At 40.2% G+C, this 19,722-nt stretch overlaps 1 protein-coding gene across 2 annotated transcripts; it reads right to left on the bottom strand.

Moving 5' to 3' along the window:
- CPB2 (carboxypeptidase B2) lies at positions 1-13,079 on the bottom strand. 2 transcript variants are annotated; one of them, XM_009102949.4, is made up of 11 exons: positions 12,934-13,079; positions 9,599-9,674; positions 7,581-7,705; positions 7,380-7,488; positions 6,746-6,847; positions 6,117-6,221; positions 3,427-3,543; positions 2,884-2,974; positions 1,511-1,713; positions 393-477; positions 1-269 (listed from the first exon to the last, which is right to left on the bottom strand). In XM_009102949.4, the coding sequence occupies exons 1-11, from the start codon at positions 13,062-13,064 to the stop codon at positions 85-87; spliced, it is 1,329 nt and encodes a 442-aa protein (XP_009101197.4). In that variant the 5' UTR covers positions 13,065-13,079; the 3' UTR covers positions 1-84. The 2 variants fall into 2 exon arrangements, with proteins under 2 accessions (XP_009101197.4, XP_018764208.3); XM_018908663.3 differs by lacking the exon at positions 6,117-6,221.
- Between the last annotated feature and the right edge of the window lie 6,643 nt (positions 13,080-19,722).

Genomic DNA, 19,722 nt, shown 5'->3' with positions numbered 1-19,722 from the left:
TTTTCATAAAGGAGCAAGCTTTTTTTTTATTACATTTTCATAAGTAAATAAGTGCAGTCGTGCTGGAATAAATTATATTCAACATCACAAATTTTGTAGAACGTGTTGAGCTATCTCTTTGACAGCAGAAAGTGCTTCTAAGCAAGTTGGCTTGATTTCTCGAGGAGGAAGCAAAAATCCATAAGTTCCTGTGTCACGAAGCTCAAAGGTAAAAGAATATTTAATGCCAAGATCATAAGCCCAGTCATCAGATCCTCCAGGAGCTAAATCTATGTGAGGAAGGGAAAATAGAAAAATTGCCTGAAACCAGAACTTTTTCTGTTCAAAAGCTGTCTTCTGATCTTAGCAAGGATATATTGTCATGCCTTTCATTGCTGTAAAGTCATACTTACAGATTGTTTGTGCACCAGCACCAGGTCTGTAAGTTTTCCAAGTTGTCCTCTTTATAGCTTTAGCTGCTTTCTGTGCCAGACTTTCCTGAAATTAAACAAAACATTAGTACCTTTAAGGCTTTGTGACGACAGATAAAATGTACGCAGTTAGAATTTACTTACACTGTGCTCAGGATTTCACACTAGTTAAATAATCATATAAAAGGTTCTAGAAAGCCCACTGAATGTGGTAAAAGTTTTCAGCATATGCCCATGCTACAGATTGCATTTCTGCTGTAGACAGATAAAAAAGTATAGATGGGACCTTATCCCCACTTCCAGCAGTAAACTCTTGTCAAACCATTTGTTGTCATTCATCCCATATTTTTTCTTTTCTGCCACAGTATTTAAGTCACTCTTTATTTAAGTAATATTTGCAAATATGGCAGGAAAATACTTTAATTTAGAGGACCCTACTGTTAAGCCATGAAGAAGACTGAAATGCCCAGAATCAGGCCACCTCTCTCTGCTTTACAGGGAAAGAATAACTGTTCTGTTTTGAACTCTTCTGTTTTCAGTGAGATTTTGTGCTGTGTCATTTGGTGGCTCAGGAAAGTAAAATTCTACATATGTAGGATATATTTTCCATCCTACCACTATGACAATTTTATATAAGTATCCCTAGCAAAAGCCTTAATAATAGTAGCATGTGTCCACCAGAATACCTCATTGTTTAGGTATGTAAAGGGTGTTTTTGAGACTCACACACCCAATTAATTTCAGAGTTTATATATACCATAAAACATAATGTAGAATTTGCACACATATATCTTTTCAAGATGTCCAGAAAAACAGGACTCTGCTCTCCTAGCAGCAGCTTCAACATGTTAGGTGTTGTTGATGTGTAATCAATCTGGAATAAATATTTTCATTTTTCTGTTGTCCTCAGAAGCAGCTTGCCAACTTGCACACTACTAGACCAGCCCAGCCTTTTTAAATTTGTTAAGAGCATCGGAAAAAATGTAATTTCCTAATTCTTGATCCTCACAGCACAGTGACTCCTTCATTACAAGACTGACCAAGCTGGGTGCATAGTTCTGAGATAAGTGTGAAACTTATCAGAAGGTGGGAACACTTACCAGTTCCTCATGGTCTTTGCTTTTGTTCATAGTGTATGAATATGGAAACAACACCAATTGGGAGTAGGAGTGCATGGTGATGTAGGCTTTAATGATGTCCTTGTGGTCTCTGACAAAGCGAGCCACTGCTTTCACCTCAGGCTCAGACTCTGGGTACGGTCCACAGTATATCTCCTGGCATTCAAAGTGAGATGCTCCTGGACCTTTAACCAAAAACAAGTGCACAGTTTTACTCCTTTACTTCTTCCTTTCTGCATTTCTGTTCATGAAAAATGCAAGAGTATTAAATGAAAGAGCAGAGTATGGTGCTAATGCACAAGAAATCGTGGATTCCACCATGCTATGGAAAGAACTTTCATTCTTGTAGAAATCTCTGCAAGCCTTCCAGGATTTCTCACCTCTTGTGCTCTTACAAACAATCACAGGGAAGATATAAAAAAAAAAACTTATTCAATGACTGGATAAGAAGTCTTAGAGGAAAGGATGAATATGCTTCATTTAAAATCATCACATGATTACGAGATCACATCTTAAAATCTATAAGTAATACAGGAAAAGGCAATTCTACATGATTATTTAATCTTGTGGGAAAGCAAACTCCCAATGGGAAGCTGAGGAAACAAACCAAAAGGAAAATTTTTAAGAAAAATTGACGCTGGAACAAATTATCAAGAAGACAAATAGGATTGACCACTTCTGTCTTCAGAATATGAACAAATAACTTTCTGGAAGCACTCAGGATCTTTAGGGGAAAAAAAATGCATGTTTTTCTTGATATAACAGCCATGGATAGTTTAGCAATGGGCTACAATGCCTGAAATCCATTATAGGACTTTAGTGTCAGCACTGAGTGAAGTCAGATCTGATCCATAGGGTAACATTTTAAGGCAGCTATTCTGCAGACTAAAAAATACTAAAGTGCCTGCAGTAATTAAATATTATACAGTCTTCATAAGAATAACAAAGGGCCAAAAGATCTTGGTCAGCTAGGCTTTATGGAAGAATGACTGAGCTGATCAGTTTGTACACCACAGTGGAGCAGCTGGATAGTGCAACAGGCCTTGGGTGACATGGCAAGGGCCACCTCTTCCCTCTTTCTTCCCACCAACGGCCACCCTCTGGTGTGTCATGGCATGATGCAAAGAGCTCTGTTGTGCTGGGGAGAAGAGGTTATTCCATGGTGTGTCATCTGAGGATGAAAAATCCTGAGTCCCAGAAAGAGTTATCTAAAGCTGGGAAAGTTGTCACCAGTTCATAACAGATACTCAGCTGTATTAACTTCACAGAACAGTACATGAAAATGTTTTCAAAATCAAAAATTGTAATGGCCAAAAGTGAGGCAGGGGTACAATAGGAAGAAAATTATGTCCTACCACACCAGTGTGCATCAAAATTCCTGTTCATGTCAGTACCAATGCACTTGCTGTTACCATGAGAGGAGCGGCTTTTCCTCCACAGCCGATTCTATGGAAAGAGAGACACAAGCCATGTTCAGGGAAAAATGCTGGAAAAGTTAATGCACCACCTCACTGATTAGTTAAATGTGACTTCTCACTTGTGCCTCTACAGTCCTGTGCTAGTGAAGACCAAGGAAGATTCTAAAACCACAGTCTGCTTGCCAGCAAGGCTGGGTGATAAAAGGAAGTGTTGGGTAGGATCAGAAGTGATCACATTCTCATTTCAGTGGAATTTGGACTGTGGAAGGAGGGCATAAGACATACCGTTTGGCTAGGTATGTCAGCTTAGGAGCAGAAATCAAACTTTCTGTGGGGAAAGATGCAGAAATTCCAAGCACAGAATAAGAGTTTGGGGTGTGCAGTTTCAGGATGATAACTATGCCCTAACCATGCACAATGATAATTCCCATAAATAGCAAATCAGTACCTTGAACAACCTTTCAAAAAAGGTCTACATACAGAGGGGTGGCTCCACGTGTACTCATAGCCATCCACGTTTATCACAGGCATGACATAGAAATCAAAGTGCTCCAGAAGTGTTGTCATGGTCCGATCTCTCTCACGCACATGGATTGCCTATAAAGCACAGGGGAGATATATTAAAAGCATTTGTAATTATTATTTTTCTTACCTTCGTGCAAAGGTACCTGGCGGCATGTGTAAAATAGTTATGCAATTACCAGAGCAGTCTAGCTGAGTCTGATAAGGCTCATCACATCATGGAAATGGTTAAATAGCAAAGTGGCTCTCTGCTCAGAAGTGCCATGGGGAAAAATTGATACAGTCAGTCAGAGACACTGCAGTTCTTTAGTGTTAGTGGGTGGTCATGAGACAGAAATGAAGTCTATTAATAGGAAGGTTTGAAGCCTTTGCTGCCTGTGTAAGTAATAGAAACCCTCCCTCCTGCCCAAAGTACAGCAAGCTCCAAAATAACAAGTAATATTTCAAATGGCTGCCATATGTAACATTATTTATTCTGGTTGCATTGTGAGTTTAATGCAACTATATGACAAGAGTCAGTATGATCTACATTGCTAATTTTGCCTCACAGCTTATTTTGAAAGCTTTAGTGATACTGAACCTGGTTGTTGGTCCATGACAAAGAAATAAATTTTAATCTAGATGAGTGGGTTTGTTACTATTAGAATAGACTAAGTCCTTCATCATCCTTGTTTTTTCTTCATGCCTTAGTTAGATCACCCTTTTTCATTTTTAATCCTTCCTAGTTATCCTCAGGCAATGAGCTTCCTTTGACTAAATGAGAAATGTCAATCTTTCTACAATCTTAACAACAAAATTAGATTATAAAAAGTGGACCCATTATAAAGAATGCCTAGGATTTGCTAGGGAGAGCTGATGATTTTAGTGCTTGTGTGCAGATGTGTATTAATGTCAGATTTTAAAACATTGCTTCATAAAGAGATACAGAAACAAAATTTGAACTTAAACCACGTAAATTAGATCAAAGGAATGGAGAACCTAAATGTTCAGCTTGTTACCTCTGAAAAATGCTGCAGGGACATGTCACTGGCAAAATGACAGCACAGCTGGTAATTATTTGGAGCAGCATGAAAAGGGCAAATGCATTTATATCCAGTGAAGCTGTAATTATCAGTGGTTCACAAGGTACATTCAGCTGTATCTGTCCCTAACCCCTGCAATATCCTTTCAAATATTTTAGGCATTGAGATTTTATAGTTGTGACTGATAACAAAAATAAATAAATTTATTATATTTTTGTTGTTATTATTGTTATCATCACCATCCACATTATTTAGTTCCATCATGGCCAAATCATAATTCACGTTTCAAGGACTCTTCTATGTTATTCCTCTGACTACAGTACTGGTGACTGTGAAGTCTCAGTGTCATCTAGTTTATTTTTACTGCGAACTTTGCTTTTGTGAAAAAGTAATAATAAATAATATCTCAGAACATTAACTGAGCAAAATGGACAACCTTGTCTGGACCAGAAAGGCTTCAGAAGCCTTTTCCTGGTCCATACCAGGGTCTGGGTCAGCAGCTCAGCATAAGGAATTGAGTAGAGATGCCTTAAGTTCAAAAAGACCAAGGCAATGTATTTTAAAATCCAGTTGTAAACTGTGGATGTTGTTTCTTTTGGTGCACCTTTGTTCCCTCTCCTGAGCAGTGTAGATAATAAAGATACTAAAGATAGATGTGCCTATTTGCCAGTGGCCACACATCAAGGCTGGTTGATCTAAGCCCGTCCCATCAGTGATTAATCTACAGGCTCAACCCATCAGTGATTTTCTAGTTTCCATGAACTGGTACTACAGCTGGATGTTGTTGGTCATCTTCTGGAGGTCTGACATGAAGGTGTCACTAGCAGGGATAATACCTTCAGAAGAAGGTGGCTTATGTGGCTTTATTCTCTGCAGATCCAGAAAAAAAGCAGGAGCGCAAATGAAAAACATGGAGTCAGGAGAAGCAGTAGCAGCAGACGCAGGAGTAGGTGATGCATCACAGCCAGTGGATTGCTGGTGTGGAGCTGTGCCATGTCTGGAGCAGGCAAGTGTGGGGTACCTATTGCTCTAGGAAGACAATGTAGAGCAGATCCAAGGGTTGTAGGACAGCTTGAGCTCACCCTGTGTGTCTTCTGACCTTCACTGACTTCCAGGCAGTGCCAGTTGCAGTAACATGGACACAAGTCACCATGTGCTGTGTGACTCGGAGCCAAGAGCCCTCCTGCAACCCAAGCGGCAGTACAGACATGGCCCTGGCAGATTACCAAACATGTGCTTTTCCTGGCATGCCCTCTTCAGCCCTCACCATTCATAAAAATTAAGGTCTCTGTTGAATTTGCTGCACATACTTGGAGGTTTCTTTCATGCTTGATAATACATTTGAGCTCCTTTGTACTCACTCCCAATGACTTTCTGTTTCTCTCACACACGCATACCCTTATCTACTGGCACACATACCCACACACACACACACACACACACACACACACACACACACATACACTGCTATGCTTGCAGCTTAGACATAAATATCATGTATTGGTGTTGTGGGAGTAAATGGATTAGGTCTTTATGGATCCTAGTATGCAATTGGAAAAAGGTAAATGGCACTAAGATTTTTTGCTTTGTTTTGAAAACAATAATCAGATGTGATTATGTACTCACATGACCTATGAACCACAGGCAAAAAGCAGGAGAAATCCATTCTCTAGCATGGATACCACAGTCAATCCATATGGCATTTTTTGATTTTTCCTTGCTTTTAGAAATCTGACAAAAGAGATTGCATTCAAATGTCACCACTGTAAAGGGTACCACATAAAAATGGAAGTGAAAATGTAACCAAGATGGAAGAAGAAGCATCTGCCTTGTAAGGAGAGCTCAGACTGATCTTGGGCCAGGTTAGGTTTGCACACAGTCAGAGCCATTCAGGCTGCTTGCAAAGTCCCAACACAGGCACCAAGACTACAGCAAGAGCTGAGGTCAGGTGAACCTGCCATCAGCTGTGCAGGGCAACAAACTAGATTGGCTTCATCATCAACTGAGGAGGGTATCCAGTATTTAATGCCTTTGCATGATGGCCTAGATGTGGTAACTTCCTTGTGGCCCAGAAAGGAACCTAATCTGGTCAAATGTGTTTGCAACAGAAACGCATCTTGCTAGAGCAACTTAGGACCTCTAAAAATCACAAAAAATAAGAATGTAGGTGTAGATTTAAGGAAGTGTCCTGGCCAAACCCCACCATTTGCTTACAGTAGTACTTAGAAAGTTTATGCAGTAAGTCACATGTATACCTTCAGCACATAAAGCGGTCGCTTTTCATAGGATGATCCAATATATATTTTCTGGAGGAGATCAGAATGGACTTTCACTGCTGCCTCCATCCAATGATATATCTGCAAGGGTGAAGTTAGTAAGTGGATCTTCTTTTTACTGTTTTCCTTCTTCCCTGAAAGTAGTCTAGATTTAAATTCATTCTACCTCCCAAATTTTTTTTCTGATGGAAAAGAAAAACTAATAATTCAACCCACCTACCACATGCCTGACTCTAATTTTTGTTAAAACCAACAGTAAGATGCAGTCACAACACAGTCTAAATGTAGCTCTGAAATTCCTGTTTAGTTCTATTTGTTTAAATTGTTATTCATTTCATGTTTTAAATATTTATGTGTTTGTTTTGTGACTTCATTTTTCTATTCTATTTACTGCCTTTGAAGGACAGTTTGAGGCAATACACGTATAAGAGATTTTGTCTGGTGCTTCTTTCTATCTCTATGAAAGCATTACAATAAATAGAACTCTTAATCATTGTGCAATACAGTGGTAATTATTAACTGCTGATGATTTCTTTCCCTTTATATCCATTATCAACCATGAGATAAATTTCACCCTTTGCATCTACAGATGTTCACAACAAAAACAGCTTACTTCTTTCATTGAATGGTAGTTTTCATAGTATGAGGAAGATCCACGAGCATTGACTGTGTCATTGGTAGTCTGTTTTTCAATAATTCCCTGAACATCTCCCATCAAGACTCTGAATAACAAAGGAAGAGCACAACCTCCTGTTAAATAAATGACAAACAACTTCACAGAATCATTCATGACAATAAAAAAAAAAATACATACTTGTGTTGGATGGTCAGTTGTCTTAACTGAGCTTTTATGCTATTTATGCTGGATGCCCTGACATAGAAATGGACCTCTCTGTCCTTCTGGATGTTTTCAACCGCAACAGGTTGCCAGAGAATGACCTACAAAGTTTCCAAAAACATTTTTTTTTTTAACTGAGGAAAGAAAAAATATTCTTACTAACATTTAATAAGCATTTTGCAAAGAATCAAAGCAGATGTTTTCAATTTATGAGACCTCTCATAACAAGCAGTTTAATGTTCCTTGTGATGTGTAGCATTCTGCTACTTCTGGAAGTGAAATGTGGGTATTTAAGAAAGGTTTGTAATGACTTCTGCACAGAAAATCATAAATCAAGAACAAAGACAAGAACATAACCTTTTCTGAGATAGTATTTCTAGTATAATAGATATATTTAGCTGGTTATTATATTACATGTCTTCAAGTCTGCTGAGAGTTATTTTCCCTGAGGGTATTTGGAGAATTAATGAAGATCAGACCAGTCTTTGTAGTTATTGTATTCTCTGATGACTTTGATCATAGAGGAAATAAGTGCCAGAAGGGGTTTGAATATAAGTCAAGTTGAAGAAGCAATACAGAGATTAGAAATTAGAGAAAAGTAAGAAAATGAGATTGTACTTGGTAAAATTAAATATTTTACAATAATAAAGTCAGAAGCCAGCATATTCAATAAAAGACTGAAACTTCAGAACGAATAATACAAAAAGATCTGGGGGTAACAGTTAGCAGTAAATTAGGCATAAATTTAGAGTGTGAAAAAAGTCAGCATAATTCTTGGATGCATTTTTAGGGCATCATACAGCATGAAGTCACCAGACAATAGGGTTTATTTTTTTTTTCCTTTATAGTTCAGTTGCTCAAGGAATATTGTTTGAACAATAAATGATAACTACTGAAATTGGTTGGGAAGTACTGTTTCTGTCTACCCTTTCCCTTTCCCTTTCCCATTCTGTTTTTTTCTTATAGCTTCCCCCATTTATAGTAATGGAAACATATTGGCTGGTTTATAACCCATGAAAAATGTTTGGTTTGCATATTTCCATAAATGACTTGGAAGAAAACACAACAAGCCCTCTCTGCACTGAATGTGCTGCAGTTCTTCTTCCTGACTTCTTGGGGCTCCTGTGTACAAGAAAGTGAAGAATCGTAGCAGTAAATAAAAGATGGAGGAGCAGAGGTTTGTATTGCTACAGAAAAGAGATGTATATGTGACTTGACTTGTAAAGGTAGAAAAGAGCAAGGAAGGTTATCAAAACATGTCTGAGAACTTAAGGGAAGGATTAGAAGATGCTAGGGACAGCAGAAGGATTTTAGGGTGAGTGTAAAACAAATAGGAGTCAAGAAAGACAGAGAAAGACTGGGTGTAGATGCCTTTAAAAGCTCTTAGTCATATGAAACCCATCCTCAATCATCATGTAAATTATGTTGATTGAAGGAATGGTTACACCTTTGTTGCACTGTTGACTTCAAACTGGGAGGGTGTGATTGGGCACCAAAAGAGATGTCTCAGTTTAATTAAATACTCCTTTATCTAATGAAAGATAGAAGTGATAATAATACAAAAGTATTATTTAAGATATTTTTATTTTCTAAAAATATCTTACCTTTAAAAAATACCACAAAAATCCAGTCCTGATCTTCAAAGGTGTGCAAGCCATATATAGGTCATGATCACACTGGTCAAAAATGGTGAGGTTCCCTAGCAAATGGATTTCTACTTACTGTGTGTTGGTGTTTTCCCAGTTTTGCAGTACCTTAGTACACAAAATCAATTGCAGAATTATGAGCTCCAATATAACTCATTACTGAAATATTATATAAACACATGTAAATCAGAAGGTAGTAAGAAATTAAAACCAAGCATTTCCTGAGCTGATGCACTAGAACAAATGAATGAAAGTGGGCTAGATCTTTCTTGTGAGGGAGAAGCAGTATTAGGGCACTTGGGGGGAAAATTTGGCCTAGAGTCCAGAGAGACAGAATAATCTGTTTACCTCAGTGGTGTTCAGTAAATCCTGAAGAGCTTCAACTTGTTCATCGGTTTGTGGGAGAGCCCACAAAACTTCATCCCTGAAAAACAAGGGTATTTAGGTAAAGCACAGGTGCTTGGAACAGCTCCACTTCATGCAAAAGTGAGGAAGCAGGCTTGGCCTCCCTCATCCTCCCTGGCTTGGGTGCCATGAACCCAAAGACTCTCCAATAGTGAAGATGCTGAATCTGGTTCCAGCCTCTGCATCTGCCAGTCAGTAAAATCCATGAAAGAGATGGTACAGGGCTTTGGTAGCCAATATTTACTGCTGAACACTGAGATTGCTCCTGAGAGCTGGCACCAACACCACAGCCACCAGCCCCAGCTAATCCACAGTGCAGCAGCAGCAGTTGAAAACTAGCTGAGAACAGGAAGGTGGCTCTCCTATTGTCCCGAGTTTCTCAGTCACCATTCAGCAGAGACATCAGCCCTCTCAGTCTGCCAAAATCCCTCACAGGTCTGGCAAAAGCCAAACATGATGTTTTGTAGATGTGCATTCCTACTTTAATCAAGTTTTTCTGGTCTCCTCATTTGTGTCCTTCTGCTGGTATCGTTTCAAATGGTCTGCACCATTGTCCTCCCCATCTTTGCCCAGTAAATTATATTCCCCTTCTGTTTGAAATGCTGTACATGACATGGTGCTTCCCAGCTACTCCATGCCTTATGCCACTGTTGGTGACAGAAGTGAAATTCACTTTCTGGAAAGAAAAAAACAACACTCTGCATGGAGTCCTGATCATCAGTGTCCTACAAGTCATGCAGTAAAAAATGGCACTGGATAGGTAATTAAAATAATTAGTGTGTCTAGAAGAAGGTGACTCAGGGGAATGTCAGACCCCTCTTTCCATTTCCTGGGCTGGGGTGGCTCTCAGCCACATCTAATCACGTGGAACTGTATAAACCAGGCACGATCAAAGTCCCTGCCAGCCCTGTCTGCAAAGGCTGTCCCGAAAAGAAAACAGGCAGGGCCCTCAAAACTAGGGTTTTCAAGCAGCATAACATGATTTTCACAGCTTGTTGCTGTGACTGATTTCAAGCAGAAACCTGACAGCATCTTGCAACCAGGTGATTCATCTTTACTTTTAGCCAGGCTCCAAGCAATCACACTTGTTTCTCACGCAGAACCAACAACATGCCAACCTTATTTTTGTCTCTGCCATCATTTGACAGAACATCAAAAAACAATCAGGGATGTGCAAGGTGGGCAGCTTGCCTATTTCTTTAGTGCACTCTGAAGGGTGTGTTTGAGGCTGCTTTAAAAAGAATGTCTTCTCATAGCTGAGGGAGGCTTTTCACACAGGAGCCAAGAAAAGGCCTGCTGCATCTGGTTTCATTGCATGATTCCCACATCCTGAGAGCACCATAATGGGGAAGCTGATGTGTACTTGCACCCCACCATTTGTTGCACAAATATTTCTTCTGAGTGTGGTAAGTACTGAACTGGTGTTACAATTCCTCCCCAGCTCTTGTGATAAGACTTGAATACACTGAATAAGCTGATCAAAATTCTGCCCCTGCACTTCAGTGTGGCAAGTATTAACAGCCAAAACTGTAGTTGTTGCCCTTCTCAGTTCCCCTGCTTTGATTTGGCATTGTACCTTCCTTCATCTGTCTTCTTTCCCATTCTTTGTAGAAAACACACAGACAAAAGCTTTAATTATTACCCTTATGCCAAACTCAGAATCAGCCTTCTACTCCCAGCTTCCTTGCCCTGCCTGCTGTCCCTGCACAGCTGGACCAAGTCATCTCAAACACACCTCTTTTCTTTCTGTTCTCATGCCCTCTTCCCTGATTGCTTTCCATTTCTCCTTGAAAAGAGCCTTGTTATTCCTTCTTCCAGTGTTCTGCCAGAGACCCACTGGGCTCTGTCCCTGTTTCCCATATCTTTTTTCTTTCCCTTTGACCTCTTGGTAGAAGTCCAGCTGCCATCCCCACACTACCTTACTCAGATCTTACCATGTAAGTTACATTTCGCTTAATCTTAGATGGATTTGATATCTTCATCTGAGCTGGGCACTATCTTAATTTAGAAAGAAAACTATCTTAATTTAGATGTGTGGGCTAACCTGTAATTAATTGCCTTCTAAACACACATATTTTTCTCCACTTTCTGTACAGAAAGGTGGAGGGGACTTGTTCCTACACAAAGCTGCGCAAAAATTCCATCTGGTCAGATGAATCTCATTCTTTTAGCCATTTTCGTAACTGGGGCTGGGGGGATTAGGCTCCTGCTTTCCAGTGGGAAACACCATATTCTTCTTTAGGAGTCAGATATTCAGTGTTCTATTTAAACATGAAATAAATAAGTCTTCTGGTAACACAGAGCAATATTGTTCAACTGAATTCACCTAAAACCACATTTGTTTCCTCCTACTTTAACCCTCCCACCTCCATAGCAATCCACAACAAAATATTATAGCAACGCAAAGGGAGAGGAAATATCCTCTTTTTAATGCATGAACTCAATGGTGTTCACCTCTCACAGGTCTGCAGAGTGGTGCAAAATCACAGAAGGGATACGAGAAATAATTCGCATTTTATTTGTGTAGATATTTTAGTTTTGCGAGCAGGTTGTATTTAATCCTAGGTTGTTCAGCTTTGCTTAAAATCACCACATGAGGAACTTATCCTTTTAGTTCTACTTATTAAAACATTTCAGGTTTTTAAACCAGTGGTAGATGCAGAAAATAAAAGCACTTTGCCTGTCTTCATCTCTGACATATGTTCTCATGTTTTAAGAAAGCATTTGTTTTCAGGGCATTTCTTAAGTTTATCAATAGGTAACAATAAAGCTGCTTCTGAAACATTGTACAAATACCAAATGGTTATTCAAAAATGATTTATGCCTGGAAAAAGCATCATAAAAGCTGCTTTGGAAAGTAAAACAGATTGTTAGCACTTTCTGAAATGGTTTCTCTTTCTAACTCAAGAAGTAATTCATTTAAGATCTTGTTTTAAGGCAAATGAAGCAAATAATTTTTCCCATTAGGTTTCCAAATACCCTTTATTGGCATTCAAAAGTACTGAATGAACAGAATTGATTTGCACTTAGACCAAAAAGAGTAGTCTTATTATGATTAAAAACACAGGATTTATGGATGCAAAGAAGTCTTAAAATAATTTCATTTCCCCCACCATCTTTATGTTAAATTGAACCACGTATCCAATTACAAGGGCAATAAATATATGTCAGCCTTTGACAAGTGCTTTCTCATGCAACTCAGCCTTATTTTGCATCAATACTTTCCCTGTCCCACCCACCACACACTAGAACACCCAGTAGCATCAGTAGATCTTTACCTTGGAATAGTGAAGACATGCTTCTCTGGAACCAAGATAAAAAAAGTAAAAAAGAACAAGTAAAGCTTCATCTTTGTGGCATTCACAACAAAACCGAATGCAATCGGAAGACAAGGGTTCAGGACCCACATTATTGATTTAAAAAATGTTATTTAAAGAGTAGTTAAAATTTAATATTGCTTCTCACTTCAACCCCAAGCTCCTGGTGGCTAAGTCAATATGACAGAGCTCTCTGGGGAGGTGCTGCTCATATTGATGTTGTCCATGTACGAGAGGATAAAATACATTTTGAACATTTTCATATTGACAAATCACTTTGTCATCTCAGCCTTTTATTTTATTGCAGCTACGAGCCACAGACATAAGAAAGAACAGCAAGCACAAAGCTTTTGTAATCCTCTAATATTTGTGGAGTTCCAGCAGCATGCTGTGCATCCAGCTCTCTTATAAGGCATCACAGCCAAGCATGAATCTGATTCAAAGCAGTGGGAATGAGGTTAAGTCCAAACAGAAAAATTCTAAACAAGAACCCTTCTTTTCCTGGAATTTGCTGGCAGAGAAAACAAGGAGCAACATATGTTTTTGTGGTGCTTTGACATCCATGAATTTTCTTATGGATATCAGAAGGGTTTCTTTTCAAGAAAAAATACAAGTTACTCTTCATCTTATTATTATTAATTTTTGCATGCCCCCAAGACTTGCTTCTCATATCTCTATCCACAGGTACCCATAAAGGACAGGCTGAAAAGCTGTGAGAATTCGCTATGTCCAGAATAGATGATCTTCATCTGTGTTCCATGCTTGAACAAAATATCCAAACTTGACTAAGACACTGCTTATTATCCTGGTTTAAGTCATCTTCCAGAGGGCACTCATTCCAGAAGGGGACTGAGGAGTGAATCAATATGTACATAATGGGGACACCAGGGAGCCAAGACCTGGATGTGAATGAGGGAACTATTTTGATGCTCTAGGTGTAGCTTGGAGTTATAGCTATGCCCTGGGTAAAAAATGGCTGGGAACAAGCCCTGGAGCTAAGGTTAGGTAATGCAGATTAGATTGCATCCATGAACATCCTCTAGAACAGCTCTGGAGTGATCTGGAACAGAGCCAATTCTCCACCTAAGCAGGCAGCCTTTAGAAGTCAAACACAGCCCTGGGTTTGGTTTGGATTTTTTTGTTGTTTTGATTTGATTGTTTCAGAAGAGCAGCCCTGTCCTAAGAAGCCAGACAGCTGAGTTTTAGGTGACTGAATTCAGCAGAGATGTATCATGCTTCCCAATGGGTACACTGGGGTTAATGTCTCTGTGAAAATACACCAACACTGAAAATGCCCCAAACTGGAATTGAGCACAAAACAGACACCAAGAGGAAAGACAAAGAAAGGCTCATGGGAAGTGAAATCACTGGTGCCTCACCTAGACTTTTTAGTTCTTATTTTATCTTTTTAGATGTTGTTCAAACAAACAGGAAATTCTGATAAGGTACAGAGGCCATTCCCAGCAAGGGCAGCACTCTGCCAGAAGGGTTGATTTTTAAACCAGGGTTTAGATGCTCTTTTCTCACAAAGGCAAAAGGAAGCTGTCAAATAAAAATAAAATACAGGAGAGAAAACATGCTCATCCAGACACTCTTTCATGTGGAATTTTTCCATGCACAGATATGAAGAAAAATTGGATTTGCTGAACTAGGTTTAACAGAAGAAATTGAAAAGCTGATGGAGTTGGGTTGCTCTTATTGAAGGAAAGGAAAGGATCATATCTCTACCTGCCTTAGGGTGTTAATTAGGTGGGAAAAGGGGACAACTTCTACTGTCTACCCAAGATGAGAGTTTTAGACAAATGGTAGTTGTAAGACTTTTTTTAGTGTTGGTTGCTTTTCCAGGAGATTCTCCAGTCAATTGCAAAGAGACTGTTCACATGGTGTTTGAAAGCTACTGATTTCCTACTTGCTTTTTGGTTTCTGGAATGCAAAGGAAATATTTCCTTTTTCATACAAGAAAAAGGAAAAAAAGGGTGTTTGAGGAAACTCTACCTGCAGCAGTAAATCTTTTAATAAGCTTTGAGGGCTTCTAAGAACCTGGGAAGTATTTCTCAGATTATCTGGGAAGAAAAAATGCAGTGTTAAAAAACACTGTGAAGGGCAACTGTCAAAACAATTGAGTTAATAAAAACATTTAATTTTGAGAATTTTAACTGCTGCTTGATTTTTTTCTAAGGCATTTTAATTATTTTATTGAAAATTAACTTGCATTTCCACAGAATGTTTTCAAAACCTGGAGGAAATAAGACTCAATTCAGAAACCGTTGCAGGGAGAGGTTTTAGTTGAATTTGAGGAGATTTGAAAACCTCCTTTCTTGAACAAATCTATTTTTCTCTAATTGGGAAATTCATTGAAACTGATCATTCCCAGCAACCCTTTTCACTTCTGCTAACTCAGCATTCCCTGGTGAAGAGCTGCCTGGTCAAAAATTCTGTCTGAGTTCAAAGATTTCCCTGCACTTGGATTAATTACTCCTTCTCCACTGGGTGGTCCATGGGCTTTGCTGACCTGATACTTGCAAGTGTTGCCATAGCAAATATGACCAGAGGCCTTGTACTAATGGGGGACAATTTCAGTTGTGTTGGTTTGTGTTAACTTTTAGGGTCCCTTTGGGAGATGCACAGGCTTTCATTTAAAGAGGGATGAGCGGGTCTTGGTTTTCAGAGCAGATAATTAACAAAGTATTCTCTTGATTTCTTTGTTGAAAAAGATGCATCTGGGAATTAGGACTGGTAATATATATAGCCTCCTGATGCCATTATTATATTGCTTTTTAAAATATAATCACACTTTAAAGGCAGTTTTAAAGAGATGTCTTCACTCTTTTGGCTGGATGCTGTCTCTCCTCTCCCTCTGCCACATGTAGTAACACCAGTGTCCCCTGGACAGAGACTGGGTGCTGTACCTCAGCCAGACCAGGCTCTGGCTCATCTTTGTGTGGTGGTTTAAGATGTCAGTGCCCAAAATGGTGGCAGCAGCAGAGACCAGAACCCTTGTCCCTGATAAATCAGGGTATCTATCATTGCCCAAGATCCCTCAGCACATGCTGGGATACTGGGCTGTGCCTGGGCTCCTGCAGGCTGCTCTTTTTGGTGAAAGAGAGCCAGACCCTGGAAAGCTGTCAGATAAAACAAGCCAAAGGAGAAACTTCTTGAACTGCTGCAGCCAGATGTAGCTGTGCCACTGAGTAATCAATCTCCAGTGACTCTCATAAGTGTCACCCCTGGTTTTCAGCAACGCAAGTGTCACGAGATTTCCTTTATACTCAGCTGTGACCTAAATGTGACTGTCCTCTTTGATCCTGCGGCTTGCACAGTATCCAGCAGCAAGATTTTAAATAACAAGTGTCATCCAGATCCTCAGATCTGAGTCTGTATTTCAGTGTGTGCTAAAGCCCATGCTAGGATGGTGGAGTCTGTTTGTAACAGTAAACCTGTTAACAAGCACGCACAAGGGGCAGGAGGGACAGAGGTCAGCTGTTATCAGCAACCACGTCCCTCAGATCTTTTTCCTTGCTTGGGATTAGCATAGTCTGTTATGGTTTTGATCCTCCAGAATCCTCTTGTTTCCAGTTAATCAGGGAGTCCCTCCAGGGATGGGTAATCGTGCTGATGCATGTGTGTGACTGAAGCAGAACATAAAAGCCAAGTGAATCTGTGCTGCCCTTACTGGTTCTTTAAATTCAGATAAATGCAAAATAATCTCATGAAAATTGCTGATGGGCTCTTGCTATTTTTTTTTTGGTGTGTTATCACTACTGATGGGGCCAAAGGTAACCAGTGAGCATCCTTCCCACATGAGGCAGAAGATGACTAAAATCTAACTAAACTCTGATCTCTGTTGCTCACTGTGTGATGCAGCTGAGAGCTGTTGCTCATGAGCCACACAAGGATGCAATTAGTGTAACAGCTCTTTATTATGAATGTGCCAGAACAGAATTAGAACTCAATTTACAAGTCCCCCTTTCAAACCCATTCAGCCGTTAAGGCTGCATCATCTTTCAGTTTTCCAAGGCATATAATTGATAAATGATTTCTCCCTGCACACCTCAACTTCTCATCTTTATTCATGAACCAATTAATCTTTGTAGGACACTGTGATCATTTGCATACATGGCCAATGTCACCAACCTCTGTTATTTCATTCAGGAAACAATTTTGCAGCCCATGAAACCACCAGGAGGGGAAAATCTGGACTATGTCTAAATTTCTGTTGTTCTGGCATTTCTCCCTCCCATCATTCTCAAATATAAAAATCAGATGCTGCTTGTGCTAGAAAATGATGGATTAACCTGGGAGGAAACACACCTCAGCAGTATGTTTCAATCATGGCTGATAGGTATGAGAAGAGGCTAGAAATGCTTATTTCCTTGGCATTTTTGAAGACTCTGCTGTGCCAACCTATTTTATTTATTAAATTTTTTCTTTTACTTTCTTTACTATTCAGCTCTCCTGGGTTAGCAGAGAGAAAGCTGCTACAGTGTATGCATGGTTTGGGGTAACTGGGGAGGTGTCTGTACTGTTTAAACTCTTTCTTCATGAGCTCTGCTTCCTGAAGGTCTGTTATAAACCCCCCAAACAACACGTTGTCCAAGTGACTCATGTTGTCTTTTTGCCAGTACACCTTGACTTATTTGCCAGTGTCTTAGCAAGGAAAACTTGCAAGGCAAGTTTTATTTTGGTAAACAAAGGATATCAAAGAGAGTCCCAGGAGCACTCCAAGCAGAACTTCTGAGCACTTGAGGAAGGTGTCCAAGTACCCCCTACAGAGAGCACACTTTGGCCAAGCTGCACGTGAATGGATGCACGCCTATCTCCCCTCTGTGTACAAAGGTTATGTGTGCACATACCAGGAATGCAATTAGCCCTGGAGCAGGGATCTGTTCTGCCTGTCTCTGGATGGACCTACTGAATTTTCTTTCTTCTTTGCACTCCTTGCACTTGCTCATATTTCTTGCACAGCATCTGGCAGAGATTAGAAGGGTGGACCCTTCCTTTGGGCTTTTAGAGAATGCTGGGACCTGTTTGAAAGGTGCCAGGGCCTGTTTGAGGCTGCTGGTGAAGAGAAACCCCATAGAGCAAAGGTCCTGCCCTCTTTCATTCACCCCTCTCAGCTGGTGTGGTCCCCACCACCATCAATCTGTGCAAGCAGATCCACACTGCAGAGACAACCACCACTGCTCTAGAATCTGGCTCCAACCACAAATTTGCGAAGTTTCTACAAATTTGGAAATTTTCTACAGGCATTTGACTGGTATGCAGGATCTGATCACTGCATGGACAGTATCACCCCAGATATGTCTGAGAAGAATTATGGGACACTGAGGCCACGTTTCCCTAATACCAATTGTGATTTGACAGTGCAGCAAGCAGTGGAGGTAGGACTAGTGGGCAGGGTCTGCATACCTCCTCAGGAATCTCTGTTTTCCCTGCTGTGGCTGACTGAGCCTTTCACTGGCACATTACCTAACCACAGGATGGTTTCACTGTCACCCAAGCAAACACTGGCCTTGAGGAGAAGGCATGGCAAGGCTGGCGCTCCTAAGTCTTGTTCACCACCTCTCAGACATGCAGGGTGTTTTGCTTTTCATTTTCACATTGCTTTTCTGCCTGCATGAATCAAAGCAGCACCACACATATGAAGCACCTGCTAGGAGATTTTCCGAGTGGATGTGTAGGGCTCCTCTCTGTGCTTTGTGCATTTACAGATATTCATTGCTGTATTTCTTTAGATCCTTAAAAAATGCATGAAATGAGTGCCTGTCCTGAGAGAGTTCAGTGTGTCTAGGTGAGATTGGTTATGCAGCTTTCTGCTCTTTTTAAAAATTTCAGGCATAGTGTAGTAACACCAGTAAGCAGATGGCCTGTGTGATTTCTGGCCTTTCTCAGCTTTGGACAATTTATCATGGATCTGGAATAGTATTAGTATTTTGCACTCTGGTTACAAATTAGGTTTCCCATAAAGCACTTTGAAAAGTTATCAGGGCACAAAAAATAAATAAGATGCAATGAAAAACAGTCCTCTGTAAATATAAAGGAGAGATCTAAGAGCTGTGTGTTACTTTCAGAGCAGCAAAGGAATTGTCAGGGGAAATAACACATTTTTCCTGGTGGCAGAAGAGAACCACCACGGAGCACTGATTGACAATTATAAAAAAATGTAGAGCATTATAATGTGAGCTTGGCCCTAATTCACAGTTTTCTCACATTAAGCTGTACAAAGTCCACAGATGCCACTTTACTAGTACACAGTGCTCTTCTGATTCATATCCTGCTTCTTGAACAGCTTTTTATGTTTGTGGGTAAATTTTAGCTCCAAAGTGGCTCACCACACAGCAGGCAATGAGAGCTAGGCATTGGTGCTGCTCTCTGCTGCTTGCCTTGTTTACTTGCCGGAAAAGCACTGAGCTAGAGTGGCTGAGCAGCCTGAAGGAAAATGCTCCCAAATTCTTGGCAAGTCTGTTCTTCATATGGTGGAGGAGGCTGCCAGAAGTGGGAGAAGACAGAGAGCTGACTCAGAGGAACTCAGCATATGGGTTTGCAGCACTGGAGGCACCAGGACCCATTTCTCCATCAAGCTGAAAGCAGCAGTCACTGGCACTTGCTGTAGGACCAGCACTGCTCCAGTGCTTTTTGCAGCCAGCTGACAGAGACCTATTTTCCAAAGGTCCTATTTTCCAAGCAGAAGCCAGATCAAAGCTGCTGCTCATTTAGGCAGCAGTGGACACCAAGACCTGAAGTTTGTGA

This window comes from Serinus canaria, chromosome 1 (genome assembly GCF_022539315.1).
Source record: "Serinus canaria isolate serCan28SL12 chromosome 1, serCan2020, whole genome shotgun sequence".
Lineage (NCBI taxonomy): Eukaryota > Metazoa > Chordata > Aves > Passeriformes > Fringillidae > Serinus > Serinus canaria.
This window is presented reverse-complemented; position numbering and strand designations above follow the sequence as displayed.

What these genes read in the sequence shown, in the direction of transcription:
- CPB2 (XM_009102949.4), bottom strand. Translation starts at nt 13,064, where the DNA reads ATGTGGGTCCTGAACCCTTGTCTTCCGATTGCATTCGGTTTTGTTGTG. An exon ending in ACTACCATTCAATGAAAGAA is followed by an intron (nt 6,848 to 7,379) that starts GTAAGCTGTTTT and finishes TCACCCTTGCAG; the next exon opens with ATATATCATTGGATGGAGGC. An exon ending in GCAAAGACCATGAGGAACTG is followed by an intron (nt 478 to 1,510) that starts GTAAGTGTTCCC and finishes GTTTAATTTCAG; the next exon opens with GAAAGTCTGGCACAGAAAGC.